At 40.1% G+C, this 27,098-nt stretch overlaps 1 protein-coding gene across 1 annotated transcript in view; it reads left to right on the forward strand.

Annotated features, from left to right (window-relative positions):
- The window catches only part of RYR2 (ryanodine receptor 2), a 719,385-nt gene that overhangs the window by 439,234 nt on the left and 253,053 nt on the right, over nt 1–27,098 (forward strand). The window contains exons 29-38 of the mRNA XM_073338199.2: nt 8,047–8,255; nt 9,962–10,314; nt 12,361–12,475; nt 13,311–13,471; nt 15,086–15,245; nt 15,516–15,602; nt 17,945–18,171; nt 20,484–21,285; nt 23,219–23,419; nt 24,468–24,573. Of these exons, the coding sequence (XP_073194300.1) occupies nt 8,047–8,255; nt 9,962–10,314; nt 12,361–12,475; nt 13,311–13,471; nt 15,086–15,245; nt 15,516–15,602; nt 17,945–18,171; nt 20,484–21,285; nt 23,219–23,419; nt 24,468–24,573 (2,421 nt within the window). The remainder of the gene's footprint in view (nt 1–8,046; nt 8,256–9,961; nt 10,315–12,360; nt 12,476–13,310; nt 13,472–15,085; nt 15,246–15,515; nt 15,603–17,944; nt 18,172–20,483; nt 21,286–23,218; nt 23,420–24,467; nt 24,574–27,098) is intronic.

Raw genomic sequence — 27,098 nt, forward strand, 5'->3', positions numbered from 1 at the left:
GAGAGGCAAATCCTACCCTGTCTCATGCCCTGTGCAACTGCATCTACTTTGGTGTGGTTGCATTGCATGTAAGTCAAGGCAGGATTTAACCTGTGGAGCAAATTAATGCTGCCACAGGCATCTTCAACCATTTTCACTCAATTTATGAGGCACCACAGCAAATACTGGTCCACTGTGGGGTATTTGGGGGATTTTGGCTAATGCAGAATGAGTTGGTGATTAATCTGGTGCCTGTGGAACTGGGCTGATGATACAGAATTCTCATCTGCATGTCACACTGACTGGTTACTGAGTTAATGAGAACCTTCTGCATTTAGCCAATTGATGTCAAGTGAAAAATTTTCCTGGGTAAGGATTTAGTTCAAAATTCATTGCAACGTAGGCTGCGTAGTGAGATATGCGTAACTTAAAGACAACTTACAGATGTAAAAAGAAAAGGAGGACTTGTGGCACCTTAGAGACTAACCAATTTATTAGAGCATAAGCTTTCGTGAGCTACAGCTCACTTCTTCAGATGCATATCGTGGAAACTGCAGCAGGCTTTATATATACACAGAGAATATGAAACAATACCTATTCCCACCCCACTGTCCTGCTGGTAATAGCTTATCTAAAGTGATTTCCAGCACAAATCCAGGTTTTCTCACCCTCCACCCCCCCACACAAATTCACTCTCCTGCTGGTGATAGCCCATCCAAAGTGATAACTCTTTACACAATGTGCATGACAATTAAGCTGGGCTATTTCCTGCATAAATCCAGGTTCTCACATCCCCCCCACCCCCATACACACACAAACTCACTCTCCTGCTGGTAACAGCTCATCCAAACTGACCACTCTTCAAGTTAAAATCCAAGTTAAACCAGAACATCTGGGGGGGGGGGTAGGAAAAAACAAGAGGAAACAGGCTACCTTGCATAATGACTTAGCCACTCCAAGTCTCTATTTAAGCCTAAATTAATAGTATCCAATTTGCAAATGAATTCCAATTCAGCAGTTTCTCGCTGGAGTCTGGATTTGAAGTTTTTTTGTTTTAAGATAGCGACCTTCATGTCTGTGATCGCGTGACCAGAGAGATTGAAGTGTTCTCCGACTGGTTTATGAATGTTATAATTCTTGACATCTGATTTGTGTCACTTTAGATAAGCTATTACCAGCAGGACAGTGGGGTGGGAATAGGTATTGTTTCATATTCTCTGTGTATATATAAAGCCTGCTGCAGTTTCCACGATATGCATCTGAAGAAGTGAGCTGTAGCTCACGAAAGCTTATGCTCTAATAAATTGGTTAGTCTCTAAGGTGCCACAAGTCCTCCTTTTCTTTTTGCGAATACAGACTAACACGGCTGTTACTCTGAAACCTGTCATTATGCAAGGCACTGCATTTAGCCGTATGGAGTGGAAATCTATCAACTGCATGAAAAAACTTGTACAGATACAGACAGACATCATCTTCCTTTCCAAATGCAAACAGATGGACATCGTACCAAAAGGACTGAAGGTAAAAAATCCATTACAATCTACATACCACACAGACTATGCTGACAGCTTATGCCACACGCTCTCAAAGAAACTGCGGAATCACCTGATCAACATCCTCTACAGCAAACAGGGAAAGATTAAGAATGAGCTCTCAAAAATGGATACTCTCATAAAAAACCAACCTTCCACACAAACTTCCTCGTGGCTGGATTTTACTAAAACTAGACAAGCCATTTACAACGCACACTTTGCTTCTCTACAAAAGAAAAAGGACACTAAACTTTCTAAACTACTACATGCTACAAGGGGCCACAGCAATGGTTCCCTCAACCCACCTAGCAATATTGTTAACCTATCCAACTATACTCTCAGCCCAGCAGAAGGAGCTGTTCTATCTCGGGGCCTCTCCTTCTGCCCCTCCACCCCCACGAACATGATACAGTTCTGTGGTGACCTAGAATCCTATTTTCGACGTCTCCGACTCAAGGAATATTTCCAAAATACCTCTGAACAGCATACTAATCCACAGAGGTCTCCCAACCAACACTACAGAAAGAGGGATTCTAGGTGGACTCCTCCTGAAGGTCGAAACAGCAGACTGGACTTCTACATAGAGTGCTTCCGCCGACGTGCACGGGCTGAAATTGTGGAAAAGCAGCATCACTTGCCCCATAACCTCAGCCATGCGGAACGCAATGCCATCCACAGCCTCAGAAACAACTCTGACATCATAATCAAAAAGGCTGACAAAGGAGGTGCTGTTGTCGTCATGAATAGGTCGGAATATGAACAAGAGGCTGCTCGGCAGCTCTCCAACACGAGTTTCTACAAGCCATTACCCTCTGATCCCACTGAGAGTTACCAAAAGCAACTACAGCATTTGCTCAAGAAACTTCCTGAAAAAGCACAAGATCAAATCCGCACAGACACACCCCTGGAACCCCGACCTGGGACATTCTATCTACTACCCAAGATCCATAAACCTGGAAATCCTGGGCGCCCCATCATCTCAGGCATTGGCACCCTGACAGCAGGATTGTCTGGCTATGTAGACTCCCTCCTCAGGCCCTACGCTACCAGCACTCCCAGCTACCTTCGAGACACCACTGACTTCCTGAGGAAACTACAATCCATCGGTGATCTTCCTGATAACACCATCCTGGCCACTATGGATGTAGAAGCCCTCTACACCAACATTCCACACAAAGATGGACTACAAGCCGTCAAGAACACTATCCCCGATAATGTCACGGCTAACCTGGTGGCTGAACTTTGTGACTTTGTCCTTACCCATAACTACTTCACATTTGGGGACAATGTATACCTTCAGATCAGCGGCACTGCTATGGGTACCCGCATGGCCCCACAGTATGCCAACATTTTTATGGCTGATTTAGAACAACGCTTCCTCAGCTCTCGTCCCCTAAAGCCCCTACTCTACTTGCGCTATATTGATGACATCTTCATCATCTGGACCCATGGAAAAGAAGCCCTTGAGGAATTCCACCATGATTTCAACAATTTCCATCCCACCACCAACCTCAGCCTGGTCCAGTCCACACAAGAGATCCACTTCCTGGACACTACAGTGCTAATAAACAATGGTCACATAAACACCACCCTATACCGGAAACCTACTGACCGCTATTCCTACCTGCATGCCTCCAGCTTTCACCCTGACCACACCACACGATCCATCGTCTACAGCCAAGCTCTGCGATACAACCGCATTTGCTCCAACCCCTCAGACAGAGACAAACACCTACAAGATCTCTGTCAAGCTTTCTTACAACTACAATACCCACCTGCAGAAGTAAAGAAACAGATTGATAGAGCCAGAAGAGTTCCCAGAAGTTACCTACTACAGGACAGGCCTAACAAAGAAAATAACAGAACGCCACTAGCCGTCACCTTCAGCCCCCAACTAAAACCCCTCCAACGCATTATTAAGGATCTACAACCTATCCTAAAGGATGACCCAACACTCTCACAAATCTTGGGAGACAGGCCAGTCCTTGCCTACAGACAGCCCCGCAACCTGAAGCAAATACTCACCAACAACCACATACCACACAACAGAACCACTAACCCAGGAACTTATCCTTGCAACAAAGCCCGTTGCCAACTGTGCCCACATATCTATTCAGGGGACACCATCACAGGGCCTAATAACATCAGCCACACTATCAGAGGCTCGTTCACCTGCACATCCACCAATATGATATATGCCATCATGTGCCAGCAATGCCCCTCTGCCATGTACATTGGTCAAACTGGACAGTCTCTACGTAAAAGAATAAATGGACACAAATCAGATGTCAAGAATTATAACATTCATAAACCAGTCGGAGAACACTTCAATCTCTCTGGTCACGCGATCACAGACATGAAGGTCGCTATCTTAAAACAAAAAAACTTCAAATCCAGACTCCAGCGAGAAACTGCTGAATTGGAATTCATTTGCAAATTGGATACTATTAATTTAGGCTTAAATAGAGACTTGGAGTGGCTAAGTCATTATGCAAGGTAGCCTGTTTCCTCTTGTTTTTTCCTACCCCCCCCCCCAGATGTTCTGGTTTAACTTGGATTTTAACTTGAAGAGTGGTCAGTTTGGATGAGCTGTTACCAGCAGGAGAGTGAGTTTGTGTGTGTATGGGGGTGGGGGGGATGTGAGAACCTGGATTTATGCAGGAAATAGCCCAGCTTAATTGTCATGCACATTGTGTAAAGAGTTATCACTTTGGATGGGCTATCACCAGCAGGAGAGTGAATCTGTGTGGGGGGGTGGAGGGTGAGAAAACCTGGATTTGTGCTGGAAATCACTTTAGATAAGCTATTACCAGCAGGACAGTGGGGTGGGAATAGGTATTGTTTCATATTCTCTGTGTATATATAAAGCCTGCTGCAGTTTCCACGATATGCATCTGAAGAAGTGAGCTGTAGCTCACGAAAGCTTATGCTCTAATAAATTGGTTAGTCTCTAAGGTGCCACAAGTCCTCCTTTTCTTTTTGCGAATACAGACTAACACGGCTGTTACTCTGAAACCTTACAGATGTATTTATTGTACTAAGGTATCTCTGAAAAACAGGTGTCTGCTAAGGTTATGATTCCTATTCATTTTACCAAGTTAGTGAATGTGTGATGAGAAGCAACTGTGTACTATATTTCTAATAATGTGTGCCTCTGTGAGAATGCTACTCCAGATCTGACAGACATGCATGCATGCATGTAGTAGAATTAATAATGTATGTGTGTCATCTTGTACACCACTCATTTCCCTTTCTTGTTAGGGGCGATGAGATGCAGGACTGCATTTTCATTATATACTCAGCTTCTACACTCCTACTGTTTTCCTGCCTGCTTCTGCTCATCACAGCAACTGCCACTACCTGTATTATGCATAACTAAGCTCTTTCATTTATGAGCTGATTGCTGTAGTAAGGGACTATCTCATCTGAGTTGGATCTCCAATAGCTGTAGATACAGAATTTGGTAAAAATATTGCCACTTCCTTACATGAAACATTGACCCTTGCTAAAACCCACCTTAACTAGCTGCTCTTATATTGCAAACTCTCATGAATTTGATGTAGATGGCATTTGATTCTTCCACTTTCCTGTTTTTGAGTAAATTTTGGAGCTCTTTTTTACATGTTCACTTTTTTTTCTTCAGAGTGGATGACAGGGACTTCTTAGAAATTTCATTCTAAATATATATTTTTTCCTTTATGAGACAAAATCCTATCTACATCAAAGAAATACACCTACAGTTTCTTAAATGCTTCATCTGTACTGTCACTAATAACTTCAATAGCATTCTGACTGTTCCAAAACTCCTCATACAAACATGGCATGCACTCATAGTTTTCAATCTATAATGCTATTTAAAAAAAATGAAATCAGGTTTTGTGTGGAATATTGTATGTTGTTTCCAGAGTCATTTGCATCAAGGTGTATGTTATATCAATGCTACTTAAAGACTTCTTTATATTGAGGATGGTGCAGGGCTGTACTGCTCCACTGAGAGCTGCAGGAGACATTGAGTCACTGAGACACATCACTTCCTCCAGTGCCTGTTTCCTTAGAGTGCCTGGGGAGGAGAATCCTGACACCACTCTTTACAAGCATGTTGTTGTGGAGTGTGGGGCCGGGCTATAATACCACCCACTCTGGAAAGATTAATGCTGCTGTGCGGTACCTACTTTTGTACTGTCTTTGTGCTCCCTTAGCACAAGAATTGCAGTTGTGCTTTCCCCTTTTGCAAGGGGAGAAATGGGAAGGGAGGCTTTTTGTTCCTTCTTCCTCTTGAATGCCTGCTCAGCGCTGGGCAGTTCTACCCAAGAGTGACTGACCTTCATATGTTGACCTTCATGCTGAAGAACTCTCAAAGTGCTTTACATCAATAAGAAACAGGGGTAAAGGGAGACAAGGTGTTAGGCAGGCAGGCATGTGCTGTAAGTCTGATAAACTTATATCTAGATGGGTTTCTCCTGCCATATATAAAGTGGAAACTTGCAAGTGATGAGTTGCATTACAGAGGTCCATGCTGTCTTCTCTGAACACCCTTCCTGTAACTACACTAACTGCTGCCCCCAGGGACAATTGCTCCCAAGAACAACTCTTCTTGAGTGATGCATCAAGATTTGTCATCCTACTGCAGACAGAGCTGTGATTTTTGGCTTTGCCTAAAAACATTTGCAATCATTCATGGTTCGTTGAACTGTGCAGCGTGCATGTTACCTTCCCTGTAAGTTAAACTGCAAGGCAAATATTAATTTAAATATATATTGATTTATGCAAATGTAACTCCTCTTGTTATAAATTGTTTAATATGATTTTTCCCATTTAGTTCTCATATTCTGCTGAGAAATGGTTTGTATAATATTTTAACAATAGATATTTAATAGATTTGCAATAAAAAGTAGTCATAAATCACAGTGACTGAGCAATCTCATTATCTGTGTATGAAACTGATGTCTCATTACTAAGAGCCTGGCCACAAAGATAGAAGTTCAGATATTAATCTTACCGACTAGAGTCTACGGCTTGTAGTTTCTGGCCTTATGTTTATTGTGCTTAACATACATGTAAATGACAGTGAATCTCTTTTATCTGTAATGAAATATTCGGAGGAAGTTTTGAAGTCTGGAAGTTAATGCAGAACAGCATTAACCACTGTGGCTTTTGGCTGTGACATTCTTCTACTTGTGTATGCAGAGCATGTCATGAATGGAGGCTCTGCTCCTTCCCACCCTGCATAGCCCCTAATTTCAGGGGCCCCAAAGAATGGGAAGATCCAGCTGCTCTGCCTGTTGACCATTACCATTTCTCCTTCCCAATTTCATTAGATTCTACTCACCTCTACCAGCGTAATGGAGTGGAGCATCCAGATTTACATTTCTTGGGGGGCAATACGGGAATTACCTTTTTGACACTTTTATTAAACTTAATAGATTATTTTTTTTAGCAGAGAGGTCAAATAAGTTTTCAATAGTATTGTTAGATGAAAGGGGAACAAGAAGGATGAACAGGAGAAAGAAAATACATTTTCTTCATTTTCTAAAATAACAGACTGAACCTAACAACCAGAGATGTCTTAATGTAATTTTTGAAGTGGTGCATAGGTCTTGTGTTTACTCAGCACAGGAGTGAATTTCATTCTTTAATGAATAGGGTCTTCTCTTAGATGTGAAGTACCAAGAGACCAATCTTGTTCTCGCGTTGTGCCCCAAACTTGCACCTGATGCTACACAAGGACAACCCCATCCATCAACTTCACGGAAGTTACAGTACAATATTGCCTACCCTAAGCATTCATAAGTCATGAATCTGACCCCAAAATATCATAAGATTGGTACAAAAATAATGAGATTTAAAGAAATAAATGTGGGTTCTTTTTATTTGCCCGTCTGGTTTTCAAACCTTTAGGTTACCTTTGGGCCATGTTTTCAAGTTCTTCTCTGCAGCCATTGGGGCCAGAAACATTTTTTTTAAAGGAAAGGTGAGGTTCTTGTTTTAAAAAAAAAACGAAAACCCCCAGAACTCTGAGCTGAAGCTTGATGAGCAAAATCAAATGCTGTAAGTCTTGTAAAATCATGAGCGCTGGCAGCACTGGTCATCAGCAGAGAATTTGGCCTTATGTTCAATATGGCAATCACTGTCTGATATTTCTGAACAGTGAATTATCTGGTATGTGATATTATTTCTTGCTGCATCTCCTTTTAGAGAGGCTTGTATACAGAACAATAACAGAGATGTGCTGCTTGCTGATTCCTGGAAGGTAGACTACTATGCCCTAATACAGGAGTTTGAACTTTTTGGGTTTCATGCATTTTTATCCCAAACCATTTCTGGCTGTGTTATGTCAAGAAAACACTTCTGTAATATATGGGATGCATAAATTCTTTCTTTCTTTCTTTCTTTCTTTCTTTCTTTCTTTCTTTCTTTCTTTCTTTCTTTCTTTCTTTCTTTCTTTCTTTCTTTCTTTCTTTCTTTCTTTCTTTCTTTCTTTCTTTCTTTCTTTCTTTCTTTCTTTCTTTCTTTCTTTCTTTCTTTCTTTCTATAGGATTTATACCTGTGTGCAGCCTGGGCTTGTCTCAAGTGGGAAGAATGAACTTTGGCAAAGATGTCAGCTCACTGAAATATTTTACTATCTGTGGCTTACAAGAAGGCTATGAACCCTTTGCTGTTAATACAAACAGAGACATTACCATGTGGCTGAGCAAGAGACTCCCTCAGTTTTTCCCAGTGCCACCAAACCATGAACACGTTGAGGTTTGTGTTCTACATTAAGGTTTCCTGTTAATTTTTCACAAATTTGTTTTAATTAAATGAACTCTACAGTTAACTTGCTGCTTTTGCTATTTCAGCCTTCCCTTTGAATATGGATATCAGTGTTGGCATCTGACATGCACTTACTCACCCTGGTAAACTATGATTGTAGCTCAATGAGAACATGATGATGAATTCTGTCAGCCAATGAGTGATCTCTTGGAAGAGCATGAATGTATTAGACTCCTAAATAATAAAATAATATGTTAAGCTTGCCAAGTTGAGCTGTCAAAAGCCTGAAAGTTCCAGAGTTAAGGTTGCTTGTGCAACCTTAATGCTACCCCTTTGCATGAGTACATCATGAAACAATCTTGAATTATATTGTTTTTAACTTAGATTCCTACTTCATTCAATAGTGTAGATCAGATAGTGCTCCATGGGTGAGGTAAATTTTTAATACTTGCTTTTATCTTGTTGTCCCATAAGTTTTATACTGCACTCTATACAAACTCCACACTGAATGAGACAAGGCTTCTACCCAAAAAAAAAAAAGTCAAAGATTATGAGTAATATTTTCACAGGCACCTAAGTGACTTAAGCTCAGTTTTTAGAGGTATGTAGACCTTTCTCTAATCAGCACTGCGACTCCTAAATATCATTTTTAAAAGTGACACAGGCTCTTTGGAGTCTCTCATTGACTTTTAATGAGCCTTAGGCTCCTAAGTCTCATTTTCAAAAGGGACTTAGGTTCCTAAGTCAGCTGAGCAAAGGAACACCTAAACACTTTTAAAAATCTGGGTCTTAGGGTACTAAATGACTTAGGTTCTTTTGAAAATATTACCCTGTATCATAAGGCATATGCACAAGGGAGCAGAGTTAAGACTGCCTTGGTAACCGTCATCTCTGGTATTTTCCTAACTTCTGTGACCTCACCTTTGCGATCTTAATAGTATTTCTCTCTCTCTCTCTCTCAAAATATGGACTGTAATATATAAAGACACTTCAGAGTTGTACATGTACTGTTGCTGACTGTCCTCCACAGGCATTTAAATACAGGAACCGAAATTCCGGTCACCTTTTTATGCTCTCGTGCACAAATTCAATGTAATACTCTAAATTCACGAATTCAATGGAAATTGTTACTCAATTTATATATGGACCCATGTGCATAGACAATAGGCCGTTTGCAGATTGTTTGTTTTATCCAATAACAAAAATCTGTACAAATGCATACGTTTTCAAAATACATATAACTCTACACAATTGCGATCAGTTTTTACCAGACCACATGAAAGCCATATTTGAATGAAATAGAAACTCTGTCCCTATTGAAGTATATCAGGAAGCATAGGTAAAAAGAAATATTGTTCTTTCTCTTATATCTGTGCCTTGTGTTTGAGTTATTATGGATCATACTGGCCAAGGTTGGATTACTATTGCAAAAAATAGTGGGGATAGTCTTTGACTGTATATCCAGTTTATCAGTGCTAAAAGGAAGCAATTCCATTCACTTGTCAATGGATTTACCTGCTCTTGCTGCTATAGGGCATGCTGATGTTTAATTAAATGTCTAGGCCATATTGTAACATGTAATCATTTTGTAACTCTAAATACTTTAAATATATTATGCTAAAAATCAAACTGGAACATTTGGGAGGAGGCGAAGAAGACATTTACTTTTATAATAGATGAGCTTTTATATTTGATAGGTGATGAGAATAGATGGCACCGTAGACAGCTCCCCCTGTTTGAAGGTCACACAGAAGTCCTTTGGCTCACAGAACAGCAAAATAGGCATCATGTTTTTTCGCTTGAGCATGCCAATTGAGTGTGCAGAAGTATTCTCCAAAACATCAGCAGGAGGGTTGCCAGGCACTGGTCTTTTTGGCCCAAAAAGCGACTTGGAGGATTATGATGCTGATTCTGATTTTGAGGTTCTGATGAAGACAGCTCATGGTCACCTAGTGCCTGATCGGGCAGAAAAAGAAAAAGAAGCTACAAAACAAGAGTTCAATAACCACAAGGATTACACTCAAGAGAAACCTTCACGTCTTAAACAAAGGTCAGTAACATATTTGATCTGTTTTTGTCATAATACGGTGGGTAGGGTTTGCTTTAAACATTACTAGAAAATTCATTTTAAATCCCTCTCCATATCACCAGTAAAAGTTTTCTGTGGAGAGTTTGTAAAGTTGTGGTTAGTGCTAAACTGACAGTCAGGACTCCTTGGTTCTATTCCCAGCACCGCCACTGAATCATTGTGTAACAATAAGCATATCATTTAACCTCCCTGTACCTCACTTTCATCATCTGTTAAATAGAAGAAACAGAAATCTATAAAAGAAGCCTTCCTCTAAGGGTATTGTGAGGCTAAATGCAGTCTTTTGACATTCTCCGATGAAAGGCACTCTAAAAGTGCCAGAGGGTTTTTTCTGATCCTGTCAAAACTAGGAAATACTGGAAATTTCATCAGAAAATGATGCTTATAAGACTTCCAGCAAAGGCCAAAGATATTTAGATAAGCTTTGGTGAACATCTGAACTTTCATGGTCTTTCCCCATGCCCCAATTACGTGAGGCAAGAATATTCACTATGTTATATCTTTATCGTTTTCAGAGGTAATCAAACAAACCCTCCCCTTCCCCATCTGATCCATGAGATACACATACCTAACTTAGTAACTGTCCAGACATATTACTGAAACCTTCATCCTTCCATTCCCTCTGTACTTTTGCTCGCCCCCTAGCTTGTTGTGTTATGTTAAATTGTAAAGTTTTAGAATAGGGGCAGTGGATAAAATTTTCAAAAGCTCCATACTGACTTAGGAGCCTAAGTCCATTTTTATAAATGACATAAGTACTTAAGAGACAAACACTCATTTCAAGTCAATGGAACTTAGGCTCCTAAATGACTTTTGAGAATAGGATTTTGTTGTACCAATAAAATAAAAACCAGCAGGATCTTATTAAAGGGAAAAAGGCAAAACACCACATTTATTGTGAATACAGAAAGAATCATAGTAAGCAGTTAGTTATAGTTATAACATTCCATTCAATCTCATATTTAGTCACACATTCATTCATACAAACACACACACACACAGGTTCTGCAAGGTTGTTATCATAGTTACCAGCCTTAGAGTTGCTCATGCCAAGCCACTGGCCAGGTGGCCTGGACATGAGGAGGGAGCAGGGCCTTGTCAGATGCTCATCTGATGCTCCTGGAAGTTGGTTTGCAGAATCAGACCCCAAAGTTCTCACTTTTTAGAGTCTATTTTTATAGGAATTTCTTCCTATGCCAGTCTATGGGAATTGCTTCATCATGCTGTTGCTGAATCAATCAGCAGATAGCACATTCCTGACGGCTCCAAGATGTTATCTTGTTCTTTGGTTCTCCCATTCTTGAGGCTGTTGGGTGGATTCCAGTCTGCCCTCCGGGTGGGGTCCTCTGGTTATTTCCACTTGACACCTTCTTCAGCCGATGGACACTGGATTCTTAGGCTGGCACCTCCCTGATCATTCAGTTATTATCCACACCAAGCATCCATCCACATACATCCTCTATCTCTATTTTAATCACAATTGTTAATACAACAAAAGGGTGGGGAGTCTCTGGGTGCTGTTTCTGTTGTTAGAGTATTGCTTTGAGTCTCTCTCTCTTGTGAATTGCTTTGAGAACAGACTCTGTCTTAGAATGTACTAACACAGTTAGCAGCTTGCAAGTTTCACACATAGAGGGAGAGAAACAGTACCAAAAACCAAGAGACCTCTTAATTAGTAATACCCTGGAATTTAAACTCTGGGGAATCAAACTCATTTGTGATTTTAATACAGAACTTCTTTAATATGATCCAACAATTTAAGCTTCTAAATCACTTAGGCAAGTTTGAAAATTTTACCCTGTGTCTTCTGTAAAGCACTTATTCTACCCATACCTGATGTAAACAATAAATAACAATCTGGACCCAACTACTAAATCTTTTAGGGTAATTTATATTTGCGGAATTCCTGTGTGTGTGTGTGCGTGTGCGTGTTTGTGTGTATTGATTTGCTCAGAATTGATATAGGTTGTGATTTTACTCCGTCCTCAGTACTTTGCTGTATTACAGGTTTATGCTCAGAAGGACAAAGCCAGATTACAGCACAAGCCACTCGGCACGGCTCACAGAGGATGTTCTGGCAGATGACAGAGATGACTATGATTACTTGATGCATACTTCTACGGTATGGCAACGCAGTGTTCATATTTTTGCTGTTTGCTTTTCTAACAATTGCTTACTTTTGCTAGTAGGAGTCACAGTGAACACATTCAATTTTTCTCCCTTTTATTTCCAGGCCATATTTTTTATGCACTTTTCTGCAGTAGTACTGTGTAACAAAACTTGAGATCACCACACTCATTCCATTTTGACCTGCCTCCTACTTAGCCCCAAATCCCAAACAACTCCTATTTGAAGAGACTTAACTTAGCTTGGATCTGTGCTTAAAAGAACTTCCATGGGCAACAGAACAAAGGCAGAATATGGCCCTATTTTGAAACAGCTAGTCAAGCCCAGAGCTACTCAAACATAGAGAGTTAGAGTCAACAACTAAATACATGATCCTGATTCAGAGTATGAAATGTGGAAGTCCCATTGAAAGTAATGGGAGTTTTGTGCATGGATCAGTGACAGGCTCAGCCCCTTAAATCTGCTCAGTTTACTGTGTTTCCAGAGTTTGCAGGCATAATAATGCACCTGTATGTCTATTAATCCTCTACTACTGTAATGTGAACATACCGCCAATGTTTCTGCATGCATTTTTTTTATCCTCTTGTCTTTCAGTTTAAATCAGACCGCTTTTTTGAAGAACATGTCCGTGCAAAGCAATCATCGTTCTTCCATTGCTCTAGTAATGAATTACTCTCAAACAAGACTATATCTGTTCACAAAAGCTGATTCATCCCAGTTAGATTGTGAAAAATAAACTACGAGATTTTAAAACAACAAATTAATTCTGAATCAAAATTATAACATACACCAGATATTAACGCCATGCGATATTGTTAATTTATTGACAGTACTATTACTCAGTGAGAATATTTCCTGGGCAAGAACCTGCTAATGTCTGGGTGGGCTGGATTACATCTGACTTCCATCAATATGACATGACCTTTGACTTGGACAGAGTACGCACCGTTACAGTGACACTAGGGGATGAAAAAGGAAAGGTTCATGAGAGGTTGGTTCCAATTATTTTTCTTTTTAATTGAATTGTTTTATACTTGGTATGTTTTTAAACATCTAGCACCTGGTATAAAATGGGAATTACAGAGGAGAATCAGGCTTGTAAATGTTGAGGGGTCAACCAATGAAATTAATAGGGAGCAGGAACAAATAAAAGGAAGTACTTTTTCGCACAATGCACAGTCAATCTGTGGAACTCATTGCCAGGGGATGCTGTGAAGGCCAAAAGTAAAACTGGGTTCAAAAAAGAATTAGATAAATTCATGGAGGATAAGTCCATCAATGGCTATTAGCCAAGATGGTCAGAGATGCAACCCCATGCTCTGGATGTCTTTAGCCTGTGACTGCCAGAAGCTGAGAGTGGATGACAGGGGATGGGTCACTTGATGATTACCTGTTCTGGTCATTCCCTCTGAAGCACCTGGCATTGGCCACTGTCAAAAGACAGGATACTGGGCTAGAGCAGTGGTTCTCAAATGGGGTATGCAGAGGTCTTCCAGGGCATATATTAACTCATTTAGATATTTGCCTAGTATTACATTAAGTTACACAGAAAGCACTACTGAAGTCAGTACAGCTTAAAATTTCATACAATTACTTGTTAATACTGCGCTATGTACTGAAATGTAAGTACAACGTTTATATTCCAATTGATTTATTTTATAATTATATGATAAAAAGGAGAAAGTAAACAATTTTTCAGTAATAGTGTGCTGTGACCCTTCTGTATTTTTATGTCTGATTTTGTAAGCAAGTAGTTTTTAGGTGAGGGGAAACTTGGGGATACGCAAGACAAATCAGACTCCTGAAAGGGGTACAGTTGTCGGAAAAGGTTTAGAACCACTGGATGGACCAATGATCTGACCCAGTATAGCTGCTGTTATGTTTTTGTTTGGAAACGTGAAGTCAAGATCCATGGATGTAGTACCATGTTATTGAAAGTAAAATAACTGATGACAGGTAAAGGTGCAGTAAAGTTTCATCACTAATATAATTTACCTGTTTATATCTCCACTGCGAAGAATACGTGAAATAATTGCCTGATCAAAATTATGTATATTGAAAAATAGAAGCAGTACCGCCTTTGTGTGCCATTTCAGTCATTCAGGCCCCGAGCCTGCAAAATCTTCAGTCTGCAAAGTCAAGTGAGAACAGTCTCTTGTTAGAATTGTGGTACGTCCTGCTTCTAGTCAGGCCAGAATTAGGCTGGCTGTTCTTATGCTTTCACGGCATTTCTGCTTATGGTGCAGGTCAGAATCTGTAAGTTCAGGGATGCATAAAAATAAATGATTTAAAATGTTAACTCCTGGAATCTCTTTTGTCTGGTTCATGTAAAGGTTTGGGCTGGTTCTTGTTTTGTCAGAAATAATTCTTCCATCTTTACGGAACTTTGGAAAATCCATGGTGTGAAATTCTGGCTTCATTGCCATCGGTGGGAGTTTTGCTATGAATAAGGCCAGGATTTCAACCATGACGTTAATACAACATTCCAGTTTCAGCAGTAGCCTGATGGTTGCAACAGTGTAATTTAATTTGAATAAACAGACTACAACTCTACCTTCCCATACAAGCTCACCTGCTAGCCACAAATGTATCTCTTGAAATTCAGTATCAAACGCAGCAACTGCTATATGGTGTGCGCTGGAGAGAGCATGAGCCCTGGACAAGGACGCAACAACAATGGACTAGAGATTGGTTGCGTGGTCGATGCTGCCAGTGGTCTGCTAACCTTCACTGCTAATGGCAAGGAACTGAGCACCTATTATCAGGTATATATTTATTTGGTTTTGTCACCTCATCCAGATGAGAAAAGCTAGTAGATTGAATTTTACTAGCCTTATTTATTAATAGAAATGAAAGGAAAAGACATTGCCTCTGATGCGATTGTAATCTTCTCTCTCTTCTGAACCCCAATTATGATCTTCTAGAGTTTCACGAAGTAGTTTGTACCTACAAGCAGTTGACACAAGTGATAGGTTTCCTAGCATTGATGGTGTTTTCCTATCTTGTGTCACTGTGTATTTCTGTTTGTGATTTAGGTTGAACCAAGTACTAAGTTATTTCCTGCAGTATTTGCACAAGCTACAAGCCCCAATGTTTTCCAGTTTGAGTTGGGAAGGATAAAGGTAAATAAGACCACACTTATTCGTTTCTCTATAAGTTTAATTGTTATATCAGATAATATCCAGTTGTTGCTATTTTGTTGAATTCAGTATGTTCCCGGTGTTAGGGATATTTTTGTTTGTGCAATTGTTTAGTATGGCATTTTGTAAGGCACATATTTTGGTTCTTGCCTGCAAGTAGGCTTGGAAATTTGATCTTATGGCACAGAATAAAACAATTTTGTTAAGGTTGCATCTGAGAACTTAAATATTTCCAAACTGTAAATACAATATTTATTTCTTATGCTTGTCACCCTTCATGCTGTATGTCATGCAATGAATAAAAATGACTAGATCAATTTTAAAGTATGCACTATTTATTCATTAGATCATATCATGTCTTCTCTGAAGCCATCACATCTATGGTATGAACATGTAAGGTAGTCACAGCTAAAATGAATGCGAACATTGTGGAGGAATCTCACCCTTTTGTGAAAAGATTCTAAAATCACACGTTCCTGCAGTGCGAATGTGTGAGGTACTATTCACATTGTGAAAGGGACTATATGCTCATTTTATCGGTCACTACTGCAAATTTAGTCAATTTCTATAACGCTCATATTTCACTCCCCGAGCCTGGTTATATTTTGTCATTCTGTAGCAAAGAACAATTACGATAGTTATATACAGATTTGTATCACAAAAGTTACTGTGTGTATTAGCTGAATTTAATGATTTGGGATATTTAGTGCTGGATTGAGGCCATGTCTACACTTACAAGCTTACAGTGGCACAGCTGTACCGCTGTAAGAGCGCTCGTGTAGATGCATTATGCTGATGGGAGGGAGCTCTCCCATCGACATAATAAAACCAGCTCAACAATCTATGTCGGTGCAAGAGCATTTTTTCACACCCCAGAGCGACAAAAATTTTGCCAGCATAAGTGTTAGTGTAGACATGGCCTGAGTCTCCAGGCTTACTGTGCAGCAGTGTGTTGCTGTGCCTTCTCAGGAGGAGCATCAGGAACAATTGTGGCTTCGAGAGGCACGATTCTTCTTCCATCTTTTCTCTTGTTGCAGGGAGTAATTTCATAAAATACCGTTGGCGATGTAGCATACTCCATATCTGTCCGCACAGCCAGCTACTCTAACTGTTGTAATGCTTGCTGTGCAAACTAAGGACTCATCCACTCCATGTCCATTCCCTTCCTATAGGCTTGTCGCTGGATGTATAGGTTGGGCAGCCCCTGCTATCTCTCCTGTCCCCTGCTCAGAGGCACGATCTGGGTATGTCCTTGCTGGCTGGACATGGACAGGGGGTAGTAGAGGCCTTACTGCCCTGTGTATCTATAGAGGACCAGAGCCGAATCTAGTCTTCAGTGCCTATTTTTCTGAAGCTCAAAATGCCTTTATTAAGACCTTGGTTTGGCTTTAACAATCAGCAACAAGTCTTGAGAAGTGATTTTTTGCTATAGAAGAGAGTGGCAAGCCTTCTGGAGAAGGGACTGCCACTTATGTGCTTTTACAGCCCAAGGGGGCCCTGATCCTAACTGAGGCCTCTTGGTCCTATCGCAATATAAACAATCAGTATTGGTAGTATAAATAATATCAAAATGATAGAATTCAAATGTACACTTGTGTAGGTAAAAATGGTGAGAATTTTCATTTTTAAATATATCCAATGCACTGATGTCTGTTTTAGCTCAGAGTCAATTTATATGTATGGGATACTGTGTAGTCTCATGAAAAGGGTTGCAGCCCAGAAGAACTAACACAGACTTTTTAAGGTTCCATGGAAGCCTTTAAATCCTATTCTTCATGCTGAAATTAGCTTCTTCTGAATTAGGAGGAGAACATAATAACTTGTGATGGTGGAGATGGGGGTACAATTTTTGGTTTAAATACCAGGGCAAACCCTTACTCTTACAAATAGGGCCATGGGATCATTAATGTCCATACAGAAGAGATTGGGCTTCAGTTTTCAAGGATTCACCCAAACTGCTTGCTTCTAGCGAACTTGAATTGCACAGAACTTGAACTCTGTCTCAGAGGAATGAAAGACTGAGGTTTCAGCGGGCGTAAGGATTACTGGATTTCATATCTCTGGTTTCAGGGCAGCTAGATATTAAACCTCTATGACATCCCTTTAGGCAAGTTCTATTTAGTGTTTTATATTTTGCTTTGAGAACCACCAGTCCCCAGCCTGTTTTGGGAGCTGCATAAAATGCGACATTCCTACCATACTATGCTTGTTTCATTGCATTGATTTCATATCTGTTTGTAGCACATTTGTCTTGTGTATTATCATACACTGCATTGTCCTATAGTGATTATAAAACTAACTGTCTCTTCTCTTGCTGTCTCCAGAATGTAATGCCATTGTCTGCTGGCTTGTTCAAAAGCGAGCATAAAAACCCAGTCCCTCAATGCCCTCCCCGTCTCCATGTCCAGTTTTTGACCCATGTGCTGTGGAGCAGAATGCCAAACCACTTTCTGAAGGTTGATATCTCACGGGTCAGTGAACGTCAAGGCTGGATGGTACAGTGCTTGGATCCTTTGCAGTTCATGTCTCTCCATATCCCAGAAGAAAACAGGTTGGCTTTGTTTGTATGTATAAACTGAATGAGAGTAGGTGTGGGTTTTATAAGGTCAGACAAGTAGCAAGAAAATAGTCTGCTAGACAGTCAGTTCCCTTTCTCTCTTGCATTTGTATAATATATATAAATACAAATAATATATTCTGACATAGAAAGGAATCCCTTCTTGTGGGCCCCAATTAAATTCAATTAGTGAATTATTAACTGGGTCACATAAATATAATCACTGGTTTTAATAAACTGTTTCTAGTCATGTTCAACAACAAGAGATCTCTTGAATTAAAGACACGTTGCCAATTAGCATTTATGACAGATTTGGGTTTCTTCTCCTCAGGGAGAAGCACATGCTTCTGTGGACGCCAGAACTACATGGAGATGTAGACAAGGCATACCTGATTTTGTTTTGTATATTATTTTGCTGAGAGGGGAAATATGTACAAAGCTGCTGGTAAATTTTGAAACTAATCCTTACAAAGCATTAGATAGGTCAGAAGGGAGGGAGCCTCAGTTGTAGCTTGTGTGTGTACAAAGTTTTTCAGTGCTTTTTTTTTGTAGTCTAGTAATTTATTTGGATTTTTGTGTTAGCAATAATCAAACAACTGATATGCTGTGTGCTTTAAGGCTCATCAAAACTCAATTTCGGTAGAACAAATGGACTGTTTTGATTATCTTCAGATATATTATCTTCAAACCTATGCATGAAATATGTGGAGAGTGAGAATTAGTGCATTGTGGTCCGTAGTAAAAAACCAAAATATCGTGTGCAGCTTGAGTATATTTGTTAAAAAATATTGTGGGGCAAATTCTGCTACTTCTCCCAGGGCTATGAGGGGCCTCAGGGGAAGTGGAACGGACTTGGTTCCACAGCACAGGAAGCAGGTCTGGAGCTGGTGAGGCGCAGCCACCCCCCGGTGTGCTGGAGAGGCTAGCTCAGATACCATAGAATCATAGACTATCAGGGCTGGAAGGGACCTCTGGAGGTCATCTAGTCCAACCCCCTGCTCAAAGCAGGACCGACCCCCAGTTAAATCATCCCAGCCAGCGCTTTGTCAAGCCTGACCTTAAAAACCTCTAAGTAAGGATATTCTACCACCTCCCTAGGCAACGCATTCCAGTGTTTCACCACCCTCCTAGTGTAAAAGTTTTTCCTAATATCCAACCTAAATCTCCCCCACTGCAACTTGAGACCATTACTCCTTGTTCTGTCATCTGCTACCACTGAGAACAGTCTAGAGCCCTTTGGAACCCCCTTTCAGGTAGTTGAAAGTACCAATCAAGTCTGAGGACAGGGGCATGCTGGCCGCAGAGCAGGGTGTCTCTTTTTGCCCCTGTGATATCTCCTTGTGCATGCCTGACACTTTGGTCTTGGCACTGAGAGAAGGATTTAGGCCTAAAAGTGATTAGCTTGTATTATGATCTAATCTCACTTTTAAAAATGTACAGATGAGAGCAAGAGGTATTCATGAACTAGATTGTTTTGAAATCTCCATTGCTGTTGTGTTTCAAACCTGAAAGACTTTGCAGGATTGTTACTCAACTCCAATGCATATAGGTTTTATTTGCTTTTTTTTAAAAAAAGGAAATTGAAAGCAAAAATCTACATTTATGTTATGAAAAACCCCAAAATTATTTTTTGTAAAAGTAAGCTTTTACAAAACTTGTGACCAATAGAAGCATTTCCATGATTTTATTAATGTTAAATTCTAAAGGAAACATTTAAATAAAACCTCAAAACAAGTGTAATACATCCCCCCCACAATATTTGTGACCCAAATATTGCAGCATTGTGCTAATCTACAAGAACCTGAAAGTGAAATTGCCTAGAATATTACATTAATGATGATGAGAAACCAAAAGTGAAAGTGAGTAGTCTATTTTCATTGTCCAGCCTGAAATGAAAACTAAATAAGTAGCATGAATAGTGAAAATTTAGTTTGAATGTTGTCTTTATGTTCTCAATTATCTAATTTTTTTTTCTAATCTAAATCTAAAGGGAAATTTGTTTTAAATAATTCTGCCTGATCCTGCTCCCACTGAAGACGATTGGAGTTTTTTGAAGTGATAGTTTTTATACAGTCTAAACAATTTCAAGGCTTGGCTCATGATTTTTAAGCCGTCTGTTGTCTATAAAATTGCAAATTTAAATACCTGAAAGTTAGGAATTCAAAAATTCAAGGTCCAGAGCAATGGCTAATTTGCCCATATTGCACAATTGTAGAATTCTGAATAACTTTCTTGCTTTTTGAGTCCTATGTTCCTAGCTACTGCACTGATATGGAACTTCCTCTATTTTCCCTTCTTCTCTACAGGTCTATAGATATTTTAGAACTGACAGAACAGGAAGAATTGCTGAAATTTCACTATCATACCCTCCGATTGTATTCAGCTGTTTGTGCTCTAGGGAACAACCGGGTGGCACATGCTATGTGCAGCCATGTGGATGAATCTCAGCTTCTGTATGGCATTGAGAATAAGTATATGCCAGGCTTGCTTCGCACAGGCTATTACGACTTACTCATTGACATCCACCTCAACACCTATGCCACGGCCAGGTTAATGATGAATAATGAATTTATTGTTCCGATGACAGATGAGACCAAGAGCATTACTCTGTTTCCTGATGAGAACAAAAAACATGGCCTCCCTGGTATAGGACTCAGCACCTCACTACGACCTAGAATCCAGTTCTCGTCTCCCAGTTTTGTAAGCATTAGCAGTGAGTGCTATCAATTTAGTCCTGAATTTCCTCTGGATATCTTAAAGGCCAAAACTATAGAGATGCTGACTGAGGCTGTTCAAGAGGGCAACCTCCATGTCAGAGATCCAGTAGGGGGTACGACAGAGTTTCTATTTGTCCCTCTCATCAAGCTTTTTTACACTCTGCTAATCATGGGAGTCTTCCATAATGGGGATCTGAAACACATCTTGCAGCTGATTGAGCCCAGCGTTTTCAAGGAAGGCATGAGCCAGGAGGATGAGAGTGAAGTGCCAGAGAAGGAGATGAGTACAGAGGAGCTAAAGCCAGAAAGAGGAGAGGAAGAAGTCAAAGGGGGGCGGGTGCTGACGGAAGGCCTTCTTCAAATGAAACTTCCTGAACCAGTAAAATTACAGGTAATGACTGAGACAGTATCAGTGGCTGTTTGTATATTTCAGACTTCCTTCTTCCTTTCATTCAAATATTTCAAGGAACACAGCAGTCTTGAAGCATATTTCAAGCCATGCACTCTTTTTTGCAGGCACACGTGCATCTGTAGTGCATTTTTACATTGTGTTTTAAAAATATAATCGCTATTAATGATATAATTTTGCATTATCCTCTTTATTGCCCTATGATAACAGTAGCCTTGGTGGACGTTGTGAGACCTGTTTCGAACCAAATCTGACATAAATAAAACATAATTAGGTCAGAAATATCTTCTGAATTAAAAAAAAAATAAAATTGTCGTTTTATAAATTTAGAAGTAGCGACTTATATATAATGTATTACATTTTCCCTTCAACTTTCTTTGGAGAATTGTGGCTATTAGTAGATAACCAAGTGAGAGCAGCTTCTAAGAGCTATTTTCTTCCTGGCTGTTACATAGTTGAGCAGTGACTGGCCTGGAGGCGGGGTGGTTAGGCATAAGGAGACCGAAAAGGGACATCGGAGAGGTTGAGCTGAGGGCTTGTCTACATGGAGCTTATTCAGGAACAGTCAGGTATTTGGCCATTTTTGGTGCCTCCTAGGAGCGACTAAGCCAAGAAAAAAGGGCTGGTCAATCAACAGAGCAGAGGGAAAAAAACAACCAACCAAATAACAACAACAACAAAAGGCTGAACCGGCACTGGCATAGTAGCAGACATAGTCATTCTGCCTCTGCATGCCCAGAAGCTGTGGGAGTCATTTTGTCAGTTTAGGCAGAAGGCCTCCCATTGTTGCCCTGAAGCCGTGTGACTGTGCAATACCCCTTTCTATAAGGAATCTTAAATGGCACAATGTAGTTTCTAGGATGAAATTCACCCCTGAGCAGAGAGACAGACAAGGCCTAGGTACCACTTAAATCCCTGGAAGCCATCAAATTAGATTAATTGGGATAAAAGTGGTGCATAGGCTTTGTTCTGGGTGACCTCACCTTTAATGAATAAGAGATGGATGTGATTATTTTATAAAGAAAGATAAAGGAATTAATAGAATCATAGAATATCCGGGTTGGAAAGGACCTCAGGAGGTCATCTAGTCCAACCCCCTGCTCAAAGCAGGACCAATCCCCACTTTTTGCCCCAGATCCCTAAATGGCCCCCTCAAGGATTGAACTCACAACCCTGGGTTTAGCAGGCCAATGCTCAAACCACTGAGCTATCTCACTTGCACAGGTGCACACACTCTCTCAAAACAAAAAAACTAGAGGGCTGATGAAACATTTAACCAAATACATTCAGATACATTTCTGTTTTTTATAAGTTGTACTCTCTCATTTGAGCTGCCCTGTGGTTATTAGTTGGGCCTAAGGGAGATCTTTACTGGTAGTAAACTGTGGAGTTAAATTGCTAATAAAATGGTATTATTTTAGCCATCAGCCTAGCAACAACTTTTATCATCTGGTCAGAATTAATTTCTAAAAGGAACTAATTTAATAGGGCATTCTGCAGCTTCCATGTACAAATGCAAAAGATGACCCACTGGAAATAGAGACTAAGAGCACTAAGGGCCCAAACAGCCATTTAGTGCACGGCAGGCCGGTGCATTGTAGATTCACACCTCAGCTTGCTGTGCACTAAATTGCTATATAGACAAGGTCTAAATCTATATTATTATCTTTTCACTCTAGCTCAATTCCCATGTCCTTGTATATGTTTCTGAGGCAGATAGATCTCCTGCAGATGGCAATTTATAAGCCCCAATACTAACTCAAGCATGGCTGTATCGCAGCTTACTGTCAATTCATCTGATAACAGGTTCTGCCTTATCACTTGAAGTCTACAGTACCCACACTCAGTTATATGTTAACAGAATATTTTAAAAGTTTGTCTACTTTTTGTTGCCCTCTTTCTGATATTTTCTCAGATGTGTTACCTACTCCAGTACCTCTGTGACTGCCAGATACGTCACCGGATAGAAGCCATTGTAGCATTTTCTGATGATTTTGTGTTTAAGCTTCAAGAGAATCAGCGATTCCGATACAATGAAGTTATGCAGGCCTTAAACATGTCTGCCGCACTGACAGCAAGAAAAACAAGAGAGTTTCGGTCTCCACCTCAAGAGCAGGTACCACTTAAAATGGGCAGTTATTCTTTTTTCCAGACTGTGAGCGTGGCAGAAAAGCCAAAGCAGGGAAGTAGGATCCCAGCCCAGTCAGAGTGCTGTGTCCTAACATTCAAATTTTCATTCGGTTCTCACCCTTTTCTATGCTGGTAAATCAAGTATTTAAACATACATGATGTACAACTTCAGTGCAGTCAAGGATAGGTCATGTTTAACATTGTCAGTCAGCCGGTTGTGGTGAACCCTAAGGTCCACACTAGGGCTAATCATGACATGACACCACGGGATGTTAGTCTTTATCTACACTGAGTAATATGTTGTGTTCATTCATATGTATTAGCGTTGTATAGTGCTGTGTAATTTCCCAGTGTAGACAAGCTTTTAGAGTACAGCCTTGTCATGCTCTTCTGTCTATGTATACAATGGCATTATAGGAAAGTAGACAGTTCTCAGATGAGATTCTGCAGTAATAATAAAACTTAGCATAGACATACATTTCTGGATTTCAGAATGCTTTACAAACATTCATTTATTAAACTTTACAACACCCTTTTTAACCTATTTTAAACATAGAGAAACTGATATTCAGAGAGATTAAGTGATTTGACCAAGGTGACACAGCTAATTAGTGGCAGAGTTGGAAACGGAACCCAGGAGTCCTGATCCTATCCTGTGCTCTAGCCGTCAGTTCACACTGATGCTCATTTTATTACCTTTTTTACCTACTCTACTTAAATGCCTGATTTTTTTCCTCTTCAGAAATCATAGTTCCTCTGGTATTTGTGTAGTTCAGTTTACCTAAAAGATTTCTATAATAGAAAAAAATGTTTTAAAATTTGTTATCTGCACATATTTATGGAGATAATGTGCAAAAAGAAATGCAGTATTTGCGGATTAACTGTAAACCTTGTGGATACTTTATTGGTCTTCTAAGTACATATTTGGATTCCAGGCATCCTTGGCTTTCCGTATTCCCTTCTAGCCTACTGCAAAGTGTTCAAAAAGATGCTCCCAAAGCTTTAAACTTTCTTTTGTATTCTTTCTTTTTAAGATTAACATGCTTCTGAATTTTAAGGATGATAAAAGTGATTGTCCTTGCTCTGAAGAAATTAGAGATCAACTCTTGGAGTTCCATGAGGACTTAATGACACATTGTGGTAAACCCTATTTTGGAATGTTCTTGTCTCTGAAACTGTATTAGCCAGATTCAATAACTTCAGCAAAACCAAGCTACCCATTAAATTATGTCAGCAACAGGTAGCTAGATAATACACAAGGGGGTGTGGATTCCTCAGTCATTATAATACAAGTGCACCCTCTCATCTGATCAGAATAGAAGAAAACACGTTACATTTTAGTCGACAAGAGGAAATTTCATTCCTCCCACACAAGCTCCAAATAAATGGAACTTGTGTGGTACTCCTCAGAGGTTAGTGAATGAAATCTAGCTCCTGTGGGTATTGGGAAGCTCTATAGCTCTTCAGTAATAATCTGGGGCTAGAATAGCAGCTGTTGCTCCTCTTTTCCCCCAGTACCATAGGTAAACTGCTCCCATTCACCAATAGGTGAATTTCACTCTATCAAAATAACTGTGGTCCTATTAACCACAATAACAGCTGTTCCAGTTCTCCAAAGGCAAATGAAAATGAAAAATGAACATGCTAAAAAAACATTATAGTTCACTTTGAGGCTGGGGGTTTTGTTGAAGACAGACAGAGAAAATGGTGCTTAAGCTCAGTCCAAATATTTTTGTTACAATAATTACATGAAATGCAACAGTCTCTTTAGTGTCGAAATGTTGACCATTGTAAGAAAATAAAGTAAATGCCAAGAAACCAAAACAAAATAATTTTTCAAATGTTAAACACGCATCTGTGGACACTGCAGATCCAGTGAAGAGGTTCCTTCCATTTAAATTTTGCTTCAGTCTCCTAGAGACTGATAAGACAAAGCTGTGGTTAATCACCACTTCTCTATTTAAAATTATTCATGCCGCCTTCTTCTGTAAATCACCTGTAGAAAACAGGAAAAATTAGCTGCTCAGTTTGTAAAAGGAGCCAGCAGTTGACAAGCAGCAGAGGGAGGTGGCAGTTGAGCTGCTTCACATTTAAATTCTCCCTCCTCCCCTCCCACATGGAGAAAGCTGCAGCTGAGTCATGTGATTATTATTTTTTTCCTAACTCAGGCCCTGATCCTGGAAGGGACTCTGCTACTCAGGGCTTCGTACTTGTCTAGAACCCAATTGATTTTTTTGCCTTGAGTTTCTTCCAGAATTGGGTCTTTAACAGGAGGGACCTTCAAGGACTCTTGTTGTTGTTATGACATTTCAAATTAAATATTCCAATTTTAAATGGAAAAGAAAAGCTACAAAAAACCGAAAGACCTAGACAGAAGCCAATGAGAAGAGGGATTATAGTAGGGCAGAGTACATAGATTTATGTAGTCAAAAGGAAACAAACACAGATTATGCAACTCTTGGTTGTAGATAACTGGCTACTGATGACTGTCAACCAATCATAATTTGGGAATTCATATGTTGTGTATTGGTTAAGAAATAATCATTCTGATATTCTGCAAATCAGACACATGGAACTGGCATTTTTGCATCAATAACTGTAGGAGTGTTTCTGTACTCTAACTGGATTAGATAATTCAGTTACATTATTGTTAATTACTTAAATTAAAAGGAATTTCCACCAATCAGATTGCGATTTCCTTACAAACCAGTTTATAATTCTTAAAATATGTGATTATTGATGACTAGGGCTCCATGTCTGTCCATGACTTTCCGTGGCCTCCGTGACTTCTGCAGCAGCCAGTGTGGCTGACCCCAGGGCTGCCAAAGGAGCTGGCCCAGAGGCCAGCTGCCCAGACAGCCCCATGGATAGATGCACCGGCCGCTGCTCGGTGGCCCCCGGCAGCTGGCCCGGGGGACCTCCCGAACATCGGCCGATATGGCTGGCACCGGGGACCACCTGAGCAGTGGTCTGGGGGGCGGCCGAAGCAGCCGCTGCTCAGCAGTCCCCGGCAGCTGGTGCTGCTGGCCCCGTGGACATCTTGAGCAGGAGCCAGTGGGGCTGGCCCCAGGGGCCCCTCAGAGAAGCAGCCTCCCAGGGGCTCCCCAGAGCAGTAGCCCCCAGCTAAGATTTAGTCAGGGGTATTTATAGTACAAATCATGGACAGGTGACTTTTACTAAAAAATACCCATGTCTTAATTGTAGTCTTATCAATGACTTATGCATTAACATTTTCCTTAGGGTGAAAAGCAAGAAAACAGAGAATAGATCGCATCCCACAAAGGGATTAATGGAAAAAAGGCAAATATATTTTAAAAACAACCCAACTTCTTTTTCAAAAATACCAAAGGAGCAAGCAGAATGATCTAATGTGAGGTAGAATCCTGCTGTAAAAGTGACCATCATATTTTTTAAAAGTTGAATAATTCTGAATTTGAAAAAAAATACTGAATGTCATTTTTACTTTGAACTCATATAGTCATGACACTTTAATATTAGTTATCATCCTGGACCAAACCCTTAGGTTTCAGTTACATTATTTTAGATGAAACCATAAAAATGAAGAACAAATCTTGCATCAAATCAACATATTTTGCATTTTCACACCTTCTTTTTCCTTATAGCTGCCTATCACATGTGCCATGATATAATGAATGGAGTTACTT

The sequence above is a fragment of the Lepidochelys kempii genome, chromosome 3 (genome assembly GCF_965140285.1).
Source record: "Lepidochelys kempii isolate rLepKem1 chromosome 3, rLepKem1.hap1, whole genome shotgun sequence".
In the NCBI taxonomy this organism is placed as follows: Eukaryota; Metazoa; Chordata; order Testudines; family Cheloniidae; genus Lepidochelys; species Lepidochelys kempii.